Genomic DNA, 17,061 nt, shown 5'->3' with positions numbered 1-17,061 from the left:
CCCCCCCCCCCCCCCCCCCCACAAAAGCATGTCTTAGCCGGCTAATGGTCGAAATCTCTCGGCTAGAAACTCGCTCATCCCTTGTCTTGAATCATGATGAGAAGTTCGTTACACAGCAGTCTCTGCATCGGAACCCGGAAGCATTCCTTTATAGACTTTCACCAAATCCTCCCTTCCCGAGAAGTTGTTTCTCATTGAAACCCTTTGTGGCATTGAAAAGATCCTTCCAGTGTATATTTGCCGTGGGAGTTGTACGTACATGAAAACAGAGTCACAAACAGAACAAGAACTTGTCTTTGCAAGATTTTGAGTTCAGGAGACATTTTTTTTCTGAGCATAACAAAAATTACGGATCAAAAATTTTAAAAAGACAGAACTTTTCTATGCGTGATAACTGAAAAGCATCAAAAGTACTTGAAAAGCAATTATAAGTTTCGCATCCAAAGTTTTGACGTGTTTTAGTGTATATTCTGACAAAAAATTTATTGGTCTACAAAAAATAGTGAATGTGTCATGGTTTTGATCATATGTGAACGTAACACAGAAAAGTCTACATTTTTTTCTGGTCAATAAAACAAACAAGTAGGGATAATTTGTCTAATCGAATTTAATCTCTAATCCATCGTTGGGAATTTCCTACTGAAATGTTTGAGTAAATACATAGACTAATTATGGATATCCAAAATAGAACTCAAACGACTGTTATCAATACCCTCTTATTGATAAAAGAAATTGCTTAGCCCTCAGTTGTTGAGATTTTCTGTTCACACGCCTCAGGCTGCATTTTCTCGACCTCTTCTCGAACCGACTAGAACAGCGGGGTTGACAAATATCGCTCTCCGTAGCTCGGGAACACAACCTGAAAAACCGGTTTCATAGTTTCTATTTTAGGGGAAGATCTAGTTACATAATCAAAAATCTTTGCTGGTTTCATAGATGATCGTTTAGCAAAGATGATTAAAAAAGATCACCAAGTGACTGTTGGTTCTTTGTAGTTACTAACTTAGTACTGGGACCACGGAATAGAGACACTTGTCAATCCTACTTTTTCCTAAAGGAACCCAGAGATTTTGATGCTCATAGACACTCATGCATCACCTTTTCCGTTTTCAAGACAACTAATTAACTTACCACTATGAGTTTTTGAGCATTATCAGGTCTCTTCGCCACCCTGATTGCAGCAGCAGCAGCAGCTCCAGATGATATACCAACCTGACACAATTATTACTTCAATTATTACTTCACCTTTCACATGACACCAAAGCTTGCAAAGACAAGGTTACTTCAATAACTAACCATCAATCCTTCCTTAAGAGCTAGTTGTTTTGCTGTTTCTACAGCTTCATCACTTGAAATCTGGTATAAAGCAAAAAAAAATAAAATGGTAATTAGCATCCAATTGTATAACCATACAGATTCCAACATACAGATTCCAACAAGATAAATCATACCTCTATCACTTCATCCACAATTTTTTGATCCAAATGATTAGGTATGGATCCAAATCCAATACCTTGAATCTTGTGAGGTCCTGTATTCAAATACAAGAAAATAATCAGACGTGAATATTAAATCATAGTTCAAAAACACATTACTGATTGTTAGTAAGGCTTACCCGGATTGCCACCAGAGAGTATGTTGCTTTCTGTAGGTTCTACACCAATAACCTGAAACATTAAACATCAAATAAGTATGAATTTTACTGCTTCATTCCTCTTCAAATGTACTCTCATTCCATTCCAATCGATTCAAGAGAACTTTTATTTCTACTTTTACCTGTGAGTTGGGTTTTTTCTCCTTGATGAATCGACCAACACCCGTTATAGTCCCACCCGTTCCAATTCCAGCCACAAATATATCCACCATGCCTTTTGTATCTTCCCATATCTCTGGACCAGTGGTCTCGTAATGAATCTGCGTATATTATAAATATGACATAAATTAGCAGTTTACAAAAGCGAGTAGAATCGTCATTAAAATCCCTAACATAAATGTAAACAAATCCCTTAAAAATCGTTATTAAAATCTCAATGACGACCAAGCCCGTTTAGATTTATGCAACTAGGTTAAACCTATTTGAATAAGATATTCACTCGCCTATTTGCTTGCAATTGTCTCTACCTTCACCATTCAGTTCTCCTCTAATGGTACATGACTAGAAATAACACCACATAATATGAAAAACAGACACCACAAACCTTTGGATTTGGATTGGCAAGATTGTCATATTGTCTGAACATGTAAGAATTAGTAGTGGTTTTGAACATGTAAGAATTAGTAGTGGTTTTCAAAATTTCTTCAGCTTTCTCAACTGCTCCAGTCATGCCTTTGGCAGGATCAGTTAATACCAGCTGAGCTCCAAATGCTTTTGCAACAAGCATTCTTTCCACACTCATGGATTATGGCACTGTCAAAATAACTTCATAACCTCTTGCAGCTGCAATGAATGCTAGGCCGATGCCGGTGCTTCCACTTGTAGGTTCCACCAAAACACTCTAATAAGTGCAATAAGGACAAGATGTTAGAGAGTTGACACAATTATGAAGCAATTACCACCAGAAAAGAGAGTTCAAACTATAATGGATACCTTTCCAGGTGTTATCAATCCTTGTTGCTCAGCATCCCTTAACATATTGTACCAAATCCTGAAATTCGTCAAACATAGAATTTTAGACTTAAGATTCAACTAAAAACATACAAACAACCAAAGATTAGACTACATACCTATCTTTCACGGTGCAACATGGCTCCATAATCTCCAGCTTGGCAGCAATATTGGCTACACAACCCTTTGTTGTACTCTTCAAATACACCCTGGGTGTTTTACCAATGAGCTGAATCAAATCAAATCAAGAAAAGATGAGTGAAATCAAATTTCAAAATTTAGTGGATAATCAAATCAAGGGTGAATATGATTGCAGTTTTAATCAATTTTAAACTATAGGAAGAAAAACCCATCTAACCTGAGACACATTCTCAGCAATGGCAGAAACAGCAGCATCAACAACTTCATACTCTTCACCGTTTTTAATAACCTTTTCTATATTTACGGCGTTGTCGAGAGCCTTTTGCACATCTTTAACACTCAAGTTTTGCTTTTCCTGAAGAAAAGAAGAGATGTTATCCTTATTCAGAATAACACCTGTTCTTTCCAACAAACGGAGTGAATCTAACAAGAGCTTTATGTGACCGGGTCTAGGATGTTTTTTAGTCGGCGGCACATATGTAGCTTTTTGTTGTAAGATGAGTGGAAGCTCTCCCAAACATAGGCTTGCCCAAAGCCAAACCGTGGTTGAAACGTGATTTAGGAAAGGAGAAGATCGTTGAGGACCCGGTTGTGCAGACAATATGTTATGACCCTTTAGTCTTGCTTCCCATAAAAAATCAACAAAACCTACGTCTCCAGAGGCAAGGAGCACATTGGTAGGTTCATGTTGATGTTCATACGTCCACTTCGTCATCATCTTTAAAATTCGTTTATCACTCAATTCTTTCTTATCTTCTTTGTTTACTGAAAAGAAGCAATGCTCCGGGTTATAAAATATGAATCATTTTGATAGTTCAAGAAAAAAAAAAAACAAATGTTGCTCTTACCTGGCCTCTCAGGCGGCTTCACATAATCTAGATCAACTCCGGTCAGCTCGAGAATTTCTTGGACATCATAGCCAATATTTTGGAAATTCCCTACCACAAAAATAGAGAGAGGACCTCTGTAATTCGCCTTGTTGAGAGCAGTTCTCACATTTTTGGCGAAGTAACAAGCATTAGATCTAATTATTGGGCAATTTTCAGAATCCACCATAACCACAGTTTTAGCATCCTTGCAAAAAGATAACCAGAAACAAAAAGAGATTAGATATGTATATTTAACCAATCTTATACTCTGTATTTAACGAGTCTTTTACACTGTATATAAAAAGAAAACCTGGAAATGACTTAAGATGATGGACAGCTGATAAGGAAAATCAGTTTTACAGAAATCGAGCAACAAAGAAATAGGTTTCTGGTTCTTATGGCTCATGACAAAGAGTGTAAAGAAGAAAAGTAGATCAGCTTGTTATGGAAAAAGGATATAGACATAGAGATTCAAGAAGTCTAAAATTATAGCAAGTTTAATAGCTGGTCAGTTGGTTTGTATGACTAAGGCATTTAGTGCCAATTCAATTTGATGGCAATAATCAGATTGAGAGGTTCTGTTGAAGCAAGCTTCTTTGGTGACTACAGAAAGGGAGAATTTTATGTCTAAGTCATGACATAGAATCTAAGTATCAGGTCATGGTGAGGAGTTTGTTTCACATGACAAATTTTTTAAGTGGATCGAAGATGACAGTGATGTGGATGTGAACTTAAGTAGATGGAGCTAAGATCCAGAGACAGAAGATATTATGAAGCGTTCATGTTCCAGGTGGAGTCAGTGAGAGATTATAGTGTCGGGTTTTGGTTCTAGGTGGAGTATTCTTCTCAAAAGTTGTCTCGGACAGTTAAGATCTTTAAGTGTAAGACACTGTTTAGGATGATTCATGGGAGTTCAGTATGGTTGAAAGAAAAAAGGAAAGCTAAGGAAAAGTGTGTGTCAACAAGGTTCATAGCTAAACCATGGTCGCATTCTGAAGGAAGCAGGAAATAAAAGTTTTCAGGTTTTTTGGTCAGAAGTCGTGGGTTGGCTAGACAGTTGAGTACAAGTTGCAGATTTCTTCAAAGGTTCAGAAAGGATTCTGAAAGTTTGGGTTTTAGAAGATGAGGATTACGTAAGGTGACTTAGTTGTCTCTTCCAAATGAGACACTAAAGAGGACAATCTGCAGGTGTTGCAGAGGATGTGTTAAGGTCAGCTACAAGAGATTTTTCTGAGATTGTTGTGCATTCAGCATAACAAGAAGACTCATCAAAAATCCAGGTTTTAGCAAATGAGAGAACGTCCGGGAAAGGATAAAAGTGCAGAGGGTTTAAACTGCATTGAGAAATAAGAACTAGTGAAGTTCGGATTCACCTATTTTGCATCATAAAAGGGTCTAAGTTTAAAAAGGTTCTACGGGGCAGCTGCAAGGAAGTCTGCAAGTAGAATGAAGACATGTTGGTTGAGATGCTTTGAGACATGTTGGTTGAGATGCTTTGAGGAAAGAAATTTCAAGGAAGCATTGGCAAGTTCTAATCGGGCTAAATATGGATTAGGATTCAACAACATATATAAAAAGAAAACCTGGAAATAGTTGGATTTGTCGGCTTCTGATGAAATTGTCTTCGTGGAGATAATAGCAGCCTTTATAACCTGAAACAGAGAGACCGATTACAACTAATACGGCCAAAATACCTGAATTATGTTTACTTAACACTCACACTCATCAGTAAATCTAAAACTCTCTGGTGTAAGCAAAACCAGAGAGCCGGGACCATATCTATTTTAGAGCCGGAAAAATACTGGACCAAAATAAAAGTGGATGTCTTAATTCAAACAGAGATAAATCAAACCATATTAACATCCTACGATTACATATTACATATTGAATTGTAAACACCAGAAAACCAACTGACCAGCTAATTAAAAGTTTAAACAGATAAAGTAATCAAATCATATTAACATCCTACTAGCCTGATTAGGTTATCTGTTTAAACTTTTAAACTAGTAAACACCAGAAAACCAAAAAAAGAAAGAAAGAAAAGATTAACCTTGGTTCCTTGGAAAATGCGATGGCGAGCTTCTTGGAGCGTACGGAGCCCACGCATCACTGCAAAATATGAACATCATATCAGAACACTGAGAGAGAACAGAGAGAGAGAGAGAGAGAGAGACGAAGGACGAGATCTGGTGAAACAGAAATAAGGAGAGAGTAGCGGGAAGAGGAAAAACGGGTGCAGAGGAACCATCTTGAGAGAGAAGACTAGCTAGTTAGAAGAGAAGAGAAGAAGCTAGCTCCGGAAGGAGATTAAACCTAGAATCGAAAGCATTTGTAAGAAAACCCTCTGTGTAACCTGCGGGAAAGAGATGGACAGAAAAGAGAGATAGAGAGATAGAGTCCCAAATAAAACCTTTAAATAAATGATTACATCATGTCTACCGTCACAAAATTACATAGGGGTGGACAAAAAAACTATAATCCAAAAAAACCCAACCGAACCAAACCAAAATATTTGGTTTGGTTATGATTTAGTCTAAAAATCTATTTGGTTGTCATATTTATTAACCAAATAGTATGAATATTTAGAATACCTATATATTAATTATATATGTGCAGTTTATATTATATTTTATTGTAGACTAGAGAAATCGAAGGAGGTTTTCTTTTGTCTTATTCTTCATTAGGTGTTCGATAATCATACAAATATATAGTGAAGGACAAACTCTTATCACTTTAGGAAACACTAAACCGACTAAGTACAAAAGAGATTGTCGATGGGCCTTCGGCCATGGGCCGTAAACTCTAGGACGTACATGGGCCGTGTATGGACCGGTTATGGAAATTCACACATTCGTGTTTTACAACACTCCCCCTTAGATGACATAACCGTGCAAGTGCTAGGAAAGATGTTGTTAAGATTTTTTATTATATTTATAATTATTTGAATTATTTTCTTTGGGTTTTACTTTTAAAATTATTAGGATGCTTTGGGTTTCCTAAACTAGATTTAGATTATATTATTTTGAGTTATGTATAACTTATTGACTGATATATTATTTCGCACATTTTTTTAATTTTATGCAACAAATATAATTTTTTTTGTAAAATATGGAATAACCTAATAAAACCGTAACAATTGAAACCAAATCGAACCGAGTTTTTATATGGTTTCATTTTTTATAAAACCGAAATACCCGTAAACCGAGAAGACAGAACCATATCCAAACCGAAATACATGTTGTTGATATGAGAAACAACTATTTAAAGTATCGAATGACAAGTTAAGATTTGGGCATGTTTTGGGTAGAAATAGATATGAACTAAGAAGAAACGACGAAGTGGATTTGTATTGGTGTAATCTCTGTTGCTATATCTCTTCTTAACAGAACTCAGGTATAAATACTGAATTAACTTCCAAACTATCTGAACAGTCCACGTCACTCAGACTAAAAAGGTAATCTGACGGTCGTGATGCATCCACATCATCATGGACCCCAAAGAAAAACATCCCAAAGTTTGGATGATTTTTTTTTTTAATCGAAAGAGTGATGATGGTCAAACGAAGACTCGAAATCGTCATAACAGACTAAAGGAGAAGTCTTCAGATTCGTTTCCTTCTTTTTTCGAAATCTCTATGTTCGGCAACGGTGATTGGACTTTGAGTTCTTCGTCAAGAAACAAAAGATCAGGGGCAATTTCGGGACCCCAAAAAACATTCGCCGGCGAGAGATAGATCCGGTAACAGATACGGATCCGGGAACAACACACTCGTCAACGATTCTGATTTTACTAAAGCAGTCGGCTTTATCTCCGGATATAGAGCTCGATCGGTTCAATCTCATGCTCTGTTCTATTGACCTTAAAATTCACCAGTTATATTTGAAAATTTAACATTAAAACAAAAATGATCTACCAAATACTGTATCGTACAGAATTTAATGATTTACCTACTTAAGGATATGATCGATCTTCTGTTTCAGTACCTACATCCCCAAGTTCCTCTTCAATTTCGATTGTGATCCATGAGTAGTACGAAAACACCCATTTGTACTTGATTACCTACTCATAAGTGTATGCATGCATGGTGGAAAAAAAGGATGTCTAATTATAAGTAAAAGCAACACTTGCTTGACCATAATAAGTGAGGTTAAAAAGAGATTCAGGGTTACTTTTGGGCAAGTTTATCAACAATAGTAATATTCAATCATCACCATATATACTGAATTTTATAGTACTTTCTTCTTATGAGTAAGAAGGATCGTCGGAAAGCTTTGAAAGTTGAAACTATCATATACTAGCAGCTATTAGCATAGACTAAAGTGGAGACAACTCTGTAAATAAATGAATAAGTTTTATTTGGTTAGTTGTGAGATCATTACAAGACTTTCCTATTCACATGTACTGTTTTTACCAATCAATATATTTACATCAAATTGCCATTATATCCAACTATATATACTGTAGTATTTTGTAAGAAAACAAATGCATGTATAAGATTTTTCTTAAGCTAATTTCCAAGGATAAGAACATCAACCGAAATAAACATATTTGATCTTAAAATAAGGATCCATTATTGTGAAGATCTAGAAAAACACAGCAAATTAAGTAAAAAAAAAAAAAAAGACTGGATCTCGAACGACATTGGGCTCTGAATCCACAAGCCTATGTTAATATATAAATTAACATGTGCAATTTATTACTACATATGTGAACAAGTGACTTTCATGTACATGGACACGTTCGTGTGGAAATTTCCTCCTTTCCCTCCTCATTTAATACTTACTAAGAGGGAAACTACGAACGTTAAGTACTGTCTCGTCGTCTTTCTTCTTCCTTCTCCTTCACATTTCCTCTCATTTGCTCTCTCAAAACTATCACTTTCTATCTCTTTATTACAAGACAAAACTCCAGATTCTAGAGAGACAAGGCACTGGGTTACATTTTGAAAATAATTAATGAACCGAAGGTTGAATCATGAACCGGACACGATTCTTGAGTTTAACGAATCGGCTCCCGGAATGTGGTGGTTTCCTACAAATCCTGAGCACCGTTGCATCTACCGAGTCCCTCATCGTCTACGTCGTGTAAATCCAGAAACATACACGCCACAACTACTCCTCATTGGACCTCTTCACCATTCTTTAAAATCTCAAGCTCTCAAGTCTCGTGGAGATATCACAAACACAAAGCTAATGGGCTACTTGAACATGGAGGGGCATAAGAAGTTTTACCTCGCCACAACTACTCTGAATCGACTGCCTGGATTGAATCTATAAAGTTCGTGGACATGATCCTACACGACTCTGTTTTCATACTTGAGTTCCTTCTAAGGAGTAAAGATTACACCTTGCTTGTGCACCAAGGATCAGGCACCAACAAAACATGGGATCCTATATTTGAGCAGCCTTGTCTTCAAACCACTGTGGATGAAGACCTCATTTTGCTCGAGAATCAACTTCCTTACTTCATCCTCAAGAAACTCTTCGATCCTATCGTTCCATTACTCCGCCCGAACCAGACTCTCCGTCAGATAGTCATCACTTACTTCAGATTCCAAGGTAATATCAGAGATGAGTCCAAATTCAAACATTTCACTGATCTATTCCGATGTGTTCGTGTGGAGACACTTAAGTCCAAAAGAAAAGCTAGGAGTAAATTTAGATATCTTTAGCTGGTCTACTCCGATTTACCCGCTTGGAGACACACAAGTCAACAGAAACAGAAAGGAGTCGTCCTGGAGGTCATGAAGCTCTTCGCATGGAGGAGACACATGGGACAAGAAAACCAGCAATTAAAGACCATATCAAGATATATATCTGATATTTTCCAATGTGTTCCCATGGAGATACAAGGTTCAGGAGATGCAGAAAAGAGTCGTCTTGAACGACTCAAAACTCATCGCATGGAGACACATGGGTCGTCGAAAAAACCAACAGAGCACCCGATCATTAAAAACATGTATAATGCGGCAAAGCTACACAGTGCAGGAGTGAAGTTCAAGGCCGTGACAGATGAGTTCTCGATAGATGTGAAGTTCAAGAATGGTTGTTTGATGATACAGTTCGGTGGCCGTGGCGGAGATGGTGAACACACTCTTTTCAGGCGTCGTCGAGAGTCGTTCTTACTATGCTGGTATAGCGTCTAGAGTCAACGCCTATTATGATAATCCATTCAATAGGTCACGCACCATCCTCGGACGCCAGTATTTCGGTAATCTATGGAGAGGTACGGCCACCGTTGCTGCCACGCTTCTGCTGGTAATGACTCTTATCCAGACGGTGGCTTCGATTATGCAGGTTATGCAAAAGTGAACGTTCATCTCATTCCTGGACAACGTCGTTTCACTCTCTCCCGTTAGTCGTTTGTGCTTTAATAAATTAGTCATATCATGATCAACCATCTCACTATCTCTTGTGGTGTAGTTAATGAAATGGGTCTTAGTCATATATACCATTTCACTCTCTCTCGTCATTTGTGTTTTTAATAAGTTTCATAACCCCCAAAATAAGATCTATGATTCTATCTGTCAGTCTATCTTCTAGTGTATCCCATAATATAAATACTTAATAGTAATAATTTTTAATGACCAAAACGGTCTTGAATGATAATAATACTCCCTCTCCCTCTGCTTTCACAAAAGAGTGTCATTTTAAAGAAAAATATTTGTTACACAAAGAGTGTCATTCTACCTTTCCAATGTGCTTTTTAATGCTATATTTTCTTTTTTACACCTAACCCAAAACTCTTTTCATTGAATTTAAACCATTAATCACTAATTAAATAGGGACAAACATGTATAATTCAAACTTTTCTTAATTTGTTATGAAATGTGTCAGAATGACACTCTTTGTGAAAGAAAGATATTATTATTGACCAAAACAGTCTTGAATGACAATTTACTGCCAAGTGTATAATTTAGTCCCAAAGTTATTTCTAATATTGTATACAATAGCTCATTTGCTGAAGACTATAATAATAGCTTTTCAAGGATCAGTCTCCAAATCTTTTTTTTGTGTGTGTTAGTGTGTAGATTCTATATATATTTTTGTCATGGCCTATATAATCCAACAGACAAATCATATTATATTAGCCATATAGGTGTCAAAATTTGAAATTCAAACAGAAAATATCCATTAAAAGAAAACATATACAACCACACACAACTAACCCTATAATAATACACCACTTGTAAACACATTCTACTAATCAGAAATTACATTCGGTTAAGTTTATTTAACATCATAACTAAATGTGGTCTTTAAAAAAGAATATACAATCTACGTCAAAACATAATTTCATGATTTCCTTCTTACGGATAGGATCTTTCCAAAAATCTTCAAACTATTATTAGGTGCAATGCATACGAATACGATATTTTGCAGTCAATATGGAACGTGGAAAACACTGGACTGTGTTAGCAGGGTTGCTGAAAAGAAACCAATTACTACTACATGACAGTGGGGCGGACATACAAAGTTCCGACAAAATCGGTAATAATTAGGATATTGACTTGTTGATGCCAAAAAAAATTTACTAGGATATTATTGACTTTTCAAATCTGACATTTATTTGAACATAGAGAGATAGACAAAATTAAAAATTTGCAAAGAAGATTTTTATTGGCAAGCTGTGTGAGAGTATTAATTTAAATGAAAAAGATTTTAACTAATCAGAGTATCATCTCATCTGTCAGACTGTCACTAAGAGGGATATTTCGAACTTTAGTTGTCTTTCTTGAAACTTCCAGTTTTAAGGGTTGTAGATTTTGATTCTGATAGTTGATTGTATCCACTATCCACCAGTAGCTGCTCTTTAGCCATATCATAAGACCTTTGCAGGATCGATCGTTAGCCAAAACACATGTATATATAAATTATATAAATTTTGTCAATTTTGAGCTATGATTTATTGAAAAAAAAGGCCAAGGTTTCCCGTTTAAAAACTTTGATCTCAAGAAAGGAAACTAGGACAGCACACAACATATAACAACATTAGTGCCATCCAAGATATTTTATGAACTCAAAACCCTTGTCCAAGATTCAGACAAAGACGAACTAAATTTCGTCTATCTATATAAACATCATACCAAAAGACCTATTCCATGATCGTCTGCTAGTGAATCCGACAGAACAGAGCTTCAAGATCGCTCGATCAGTTCATGACAATAAAATCATCCGTCTCTCTCTACAACACAACAAAATTCCCACAAAACCTTACAACAATCTTTGGTCCAATTAGTGAATTAATTAAACCCTATAAGAAACAAAATCGGCGTACCGGTGATTTGCTTATCCGGGATTTGAGGAGTAACCCCCAAATTAGTTCTAATGCTAGCTCCAAGATCAATCGCATCTTGAACCTAAATACCACAATTTCACCCATTCATCAAATTGTATTCAAACCTCTCTCTCTCTCTCTCACACACACACACACAAGAGAGATCAATGATATATTTAACTAACCGTGTGGATCCCTGTGGCGCGGACTACTGCGACGGAGCTGGTGGCTAACGAGCCGACGAAAAGCGATGCGACTCCAAAGGCTTTGAGAGGCATTAATCGAATGTCGCCGGCGTAACCTCTCCGAATCAATCTCACTCCCCACATGATTTGAGCTCCACTTCCCATTGCCCACCACCAATGATCCGATCCATCGAACAAACTTCTCTCGCCGGCACCAGCTCCGTCGTCGTTTCGTTCCTCCATTTTCGCCGTCGCTTCCTCCGATCTTGTTGAAAATGGGCAAAATCAAAAAAGTCTGATTGCGAAATTTCTTATTTCGTTGCAGGTTTAATGGGTTCCGGTTTGGGCTTACGGCCCATATTTGTTATATCAACAGAAAAGGAAAAAAACATCAAACATTATGAATTTTTTTTTTAAGAACATTAATTAATGTATTTTCCAAAGTTAAAAGAAATTAATTTTTATAATTCCATGACAAGAAATTGTTTGTATAGTAAACAATAAATAACAAATTGTATACTACTAATAATTGCCGGGATTTAATTAGGAAATTATTACTAAAAAAAGATAGAGACACCGTATTTAGGTAATGGTGTCACGACTCACTACCTTAATATAAAAATTACAACTTTATGTCGGGCCAAGGAAGGATTTGGTATGGCCCTGAAAAATGCTACATTCAACCATCCTGATTATGATTGTTTTACAATGTTTAACGGAATTTTTATACTAAATATATATTCAATGCACATTATTACTTGTTTTGGTTTAAGACTTTTAGTAATTAAGTAGTTCTTTACATTACATCCTACGTACCTACATTCAATCCCTAACGTTCTAACCCAACCCTTTTTGTTTTGTTCCTCGCAGAAATTGGCAAATATATATGACACAATTTTCATATCCAGCTCATGCATGATATCAGTATGTCTTCAGTCTCGTATACTGATGCTTTATAACGATCTACTTACTACTGATCTTGTTAATTCACAATTCATACTTGTTGATTTGTTGTAGTGTACTTTCTCAAACGATCGAGTAAATTAATTTTACAACAGTTTTTTTTCGATTTTTCGGTGTTGGATAGTAAAAGAATCTAGTTGCAATATATAACTGTGAACCACACTTTTCTTTTCTTCTTGTTAATGAATGAATGACGACAATCGCTATTTTTGTTGATGTCGATCACAATTTTATTTTTCCTTCGAATGAATCATCATTGTGTCTTGTGAAACTACAAATTATTGTATATATAGTTGACAAAAATGACAGTATACCAGATTCGTCAACAACAACAACAAAAAAAAAAAAAAAACAAGTTAAATGCGTGTGCATATGTTCACAATGAAGTACACTGCAAAACCAAAATAGAAAATAAAATAACATTGATAATGGAGTATGCACTGTTCAATGGTTTTGTAGGAAAAAGCTGATGTTGATTTTAGTAATTCAACATCATTAATCAGATCTTAAAGTGCATTTTAGTTATAATGGCGCCGAATGGAATTGTCTAATAAATAATATATGTTAATACAGATTTGCAAAGGTTTACCGTTATACTATATTTAATATACAGAGACCCATGCGTCTTGATAAAAAAAGAAACTAATAATCTCAAATATTCAGTCTTGTAATATTGTTCTCACTCAGTTAAAATTTACATAGGGTATAGAATAGAACTATAGCTAATATATAGATCCAAAAGAACCCGCTGAAAATATGACTTTTGTACAGTCAATATGACTAATAATTTGAACAAGGTGTAAAGGAACCGCTGAATAACGTGATTATCGTGGTTAAAAATAATTACCAATTAACTAGTACTAGTACTCATTGTGTATTCCAACGTCCAAGTTAAATTTAGGATTTTGGAGTTAGGACATATGTCTATTTACTGTAAAGCAGAGTTGGACGACACAACACAACCCAAACTTTGATGCACGAAGTCTTTTTTATTTGCTTGGTACGAAATCAAAGTCTTACTTATTTTGTCGTCATCAGCTATAGAGAGAGAGGAGGTACGTTATTGACAACTATGACGCTACGCAATCCACTGACGGAGTTGATGGGTTTATGAGTTATGACTAATGAAGGTGACATCCATGCATGAGTGTCCGTCCATATATAACACGAAATAGTCAAATAACTTTCCAATTCAACGAACGCCATCTAAATTTGTTATTCGATTTTAGTTTCTTTTCTCACTTTTTTTTTTCTTTTTTTCTTTTCTTCAATAAAATATAGTGACACGTTGTTTTCATTTAATTTCACATGGAGGGTAAGAGATTACTCGATTAACATACGGACCCACTGTGTAACGAAATAATTGTCTTTTTTTCTATCTTTCTATATATATATTACTCACTAATGTTTCCTTTTTCTTTATAATATGAAACAAAGTAAAAATAACTTGGAAGAATATTAATAAGCAGCCCACTTCTTCAGACTGCAACATATTCCTTTAATTAACTCTCTCCCTTCTCTATCTCTCTCTTTCATTCTTTAATGGAAAAACAAATCAACCTAGAGAGTAGTGCTACTACTCATCATCACGACAACAATGGTTCCGTTATAACGATCTCGTCATCCTCAGCTGTAACGTCTTCGTCGGAATCTTGGACGACTTCCTCCAAAAGATCGTTGGTGCAAGACAATGACGCCGGAGGAAAAAGGCGGAAGAGCAACGTCAGCGATGATAACAAGAATCCGACTTCGTATAGAGGAGTGAGGATGAGGAGTTGGGGAAAATGGGTGTCGGAGATAAGAGAGCCGAGGAAGAAATCGAGAATATGGCTCGGCACCTATCCAACGGCTGAGATGGCAGCTCGAGCTCATGACGTCGCGTCTTTAGCTATCAAAGGCAACTCCGGTTATCTCAATTTCCCTGAATTATCCGGTTTGCTTCCTCGTCCGGTTAGTTGCTCTCCCAAAGATATACAAGCTGCAGCTACCAAAGCCGCCGAAACAACCACGTGGCAAGAACCGGCTATCGATGATGAGAAATTACCCGAGCCGGAAGCTGATGAGCTAAGCCATTCTGAGTTGTTGTCTACTATTACTACTACGACAGCTGATCAGTCTTCAACTTCGAGTAGTTTCGTGTTTTCTTCGGACACGTCAGAGACTTCTAGTACGGACAAAGAAAGCAACGAAGAGACCGTGTTTGATTTGCCGGACCTTTTCACGGACGGCCTGATGGACCGAAACGATGCGTTTTGTTTATGCAACGGCACTTTTACATGGCAGCTTTACGGAGATGATGTGGGTCTCCGGTTTGAAGAAGAGCCGTTCATATGGCAAAATGACTAAACCACCATCCAACTTGCTTACTAACATATCAATAGTTTTCTTGATAAAGAAATTATATATATATATAGTTCCAATGTGGTGGTATTCAACTAATCTTTTTGTTTTTCTTTTATGGTTTCTGCATTTGAGTATGTTATTATCACTCTGAAAAAATTGAGTTCGTTTTCAATATTTACTATGTTTCGAAATCGAATTAATGCTAGTGACTAATAATAAGTGGAAAGTGGCTAATAAGTGGCAGTGGCAAAAACGTAATATAAACGTACACGGAAAAATAGGCAACGTTTGTTGTTGAAAGTGACACACTCTCTCGAACTTTAAGCTTTTTCTGTATTCTCGTTGGCCCCTAGACGAATGTTAAAAGATCGTCGACGGATTTTGACTTAAAGAGACAAAGCATCCACTTACGGCACACTACACATGTATGATATATCAGTATCTGCAAACCTAACTAATCTCTCTATTTTGCTGTCTACATCGTTAATTAGTACCTATGCAATAAGTTTGGTTAATATCAAAAAGTTGCAATTTTAGTATCTTTTCAATATATCTTTGACTAATGACTAGCAATCACTGTTTTCTAATCTGACTTGACAAATTTAATTTGTAGTAGTATAGTGAGTCAGTGACTATCTAGTAAAAATTTGGTTATATATTAATTATGTATTTATGCGGCCGGATACCAGATAAAACGAATATCCTTTGACAAAGTGATGCTATGTTAATCAAAAGGATATTGTTAAGATAATCATATACTACCCAAAGATTACTACAATATATAAATCGATCAGATGACATTGATCCCAATCCGACCGGTTCTCCTAATTAGGATTCTCTTGCAAACTGTTTATAATCTGATTATATATACAAAACCTATTTAAAGTAATCAATGAGATTAGCGCAGGCACCATATATGCCATATTTAGTGTGTGCGTCGTTGATGAGAAGATGATTGCGAATTTGAAAGTGAAGGAGACAAGCTTTTGATGAAATTATCGCTTTATTAATTATGTTTATAAATGGGGTGGGAATATAACATGACTCACATGTTCATCATTGCTTTTTTTTCTCCTGTTAAAGTTATAATAAGTTAATAACCTTTCACTTTTTTTTTCATTGTCCATTTCTTTAATTTGCGTAAAAGGTGAAAGGATATATGCTATAACAATGGGAATGCTTTTCCCCAACATCTTACTTTGCCCACTGTGTGAGGCATAACACGACTGTTATGGATTCCCAAACACATTCATTGGATCCATTAAGCATAGTACTATAATAATAACAATACAATATTTCGATTATAATAGTAAAATTCTAACAAAATTGCCCATTAATAAACTTATCTATAAAAAGTCACCAATCTTTAGTTTTATCTTGTTTAAAATACTTAATCAAGACCATTAGGATTATTAACACACACAAAAAGAAATCAAACGAAACAATATTAGCAACAACAACAACAAAAATCGGTGATATATCTAAATATACATAAACAAGATGTCATTCGAATTTCGAAGTTTCATGGAATATTATTATATAACCTTTGTTACGTTCGAAAACGGAATTTGAGTCCGGAACAGGAAATTACTTGGTGAAATTCTTAAGACAATGCAATTATAGGCATATGTATACTCTTTTGGTAGACTTATGAGTTTTTTTTTTTTTTTTTTTTTTT

The 17,061-nt window shown here is 35.8% G+C and overlaps 2 protein-coding genes and 2 pseudogenes across 2 annotated transcripts; 2 read left to right on the top strand and 2 right to left on the bottom strand.

Annotated features, from left to right (window-relative positions):
• Nucleotides 504-6,013, bottom strand: LOC104699853 (annotated as a pseudogene).
• Nucleotides 8,571-9,760, top strand: LOC104704185 (annotated as a pseudogene).
• On the bottom strand, nt 11,520-12,405 carry LOC104699852. The gene is made up of 3 exons (XM_010415251.2): nt 12,078-12,405; nt 11,893-11,974; nt 11,520-11,799 (listed from the first exon to the last, which is right to left on the bottom strand). The coding sequence occupies exons 1-3, from the start codon at nt 12,318-12,320 to the stop codon at nt 11,786-11,788; spliced, it is 339 nt and encodes a 112-aa protein (XP_010413553.1). The 5' UTR covers nt 12,321-12,405; the 3' UTR covers nt 11,520-11,785.
• LOC104699851 (ethylene-responsive transcription factor ERF035-like) lies at nt 14,486-15,572 on the top strand. Its single transcript, XM_010415250.2, has one exon. The coding sequence runs from the start codon at nt 14,583-14,585 to the stop codon at nt 15,384-15,386; it is 804 nt and encodes a 267-aa protein (XP_010413552.1). The 5' UTR covers nt 14,486-14,582; the 3' UTR covers nt 15,387-15,572.

Source organism: Camelina sativa, chromosome 7 (assembly GCF_000633955.1).
Source record: "Camelina sativa cultivar DH55 chromosome 7, Cs, whole genome shotgun sequence".
In the NCBI taxonomy this organism is placed as follows: Eukaryota; Viridiplantae; Streptophyta; class Magnoliopsida; order Brassicales; family Brassicaceae; genus Camelina; species Camelina sativa.
This window is presented reverse-complemented; position numbering and strand designations above follow the sequence as displayed.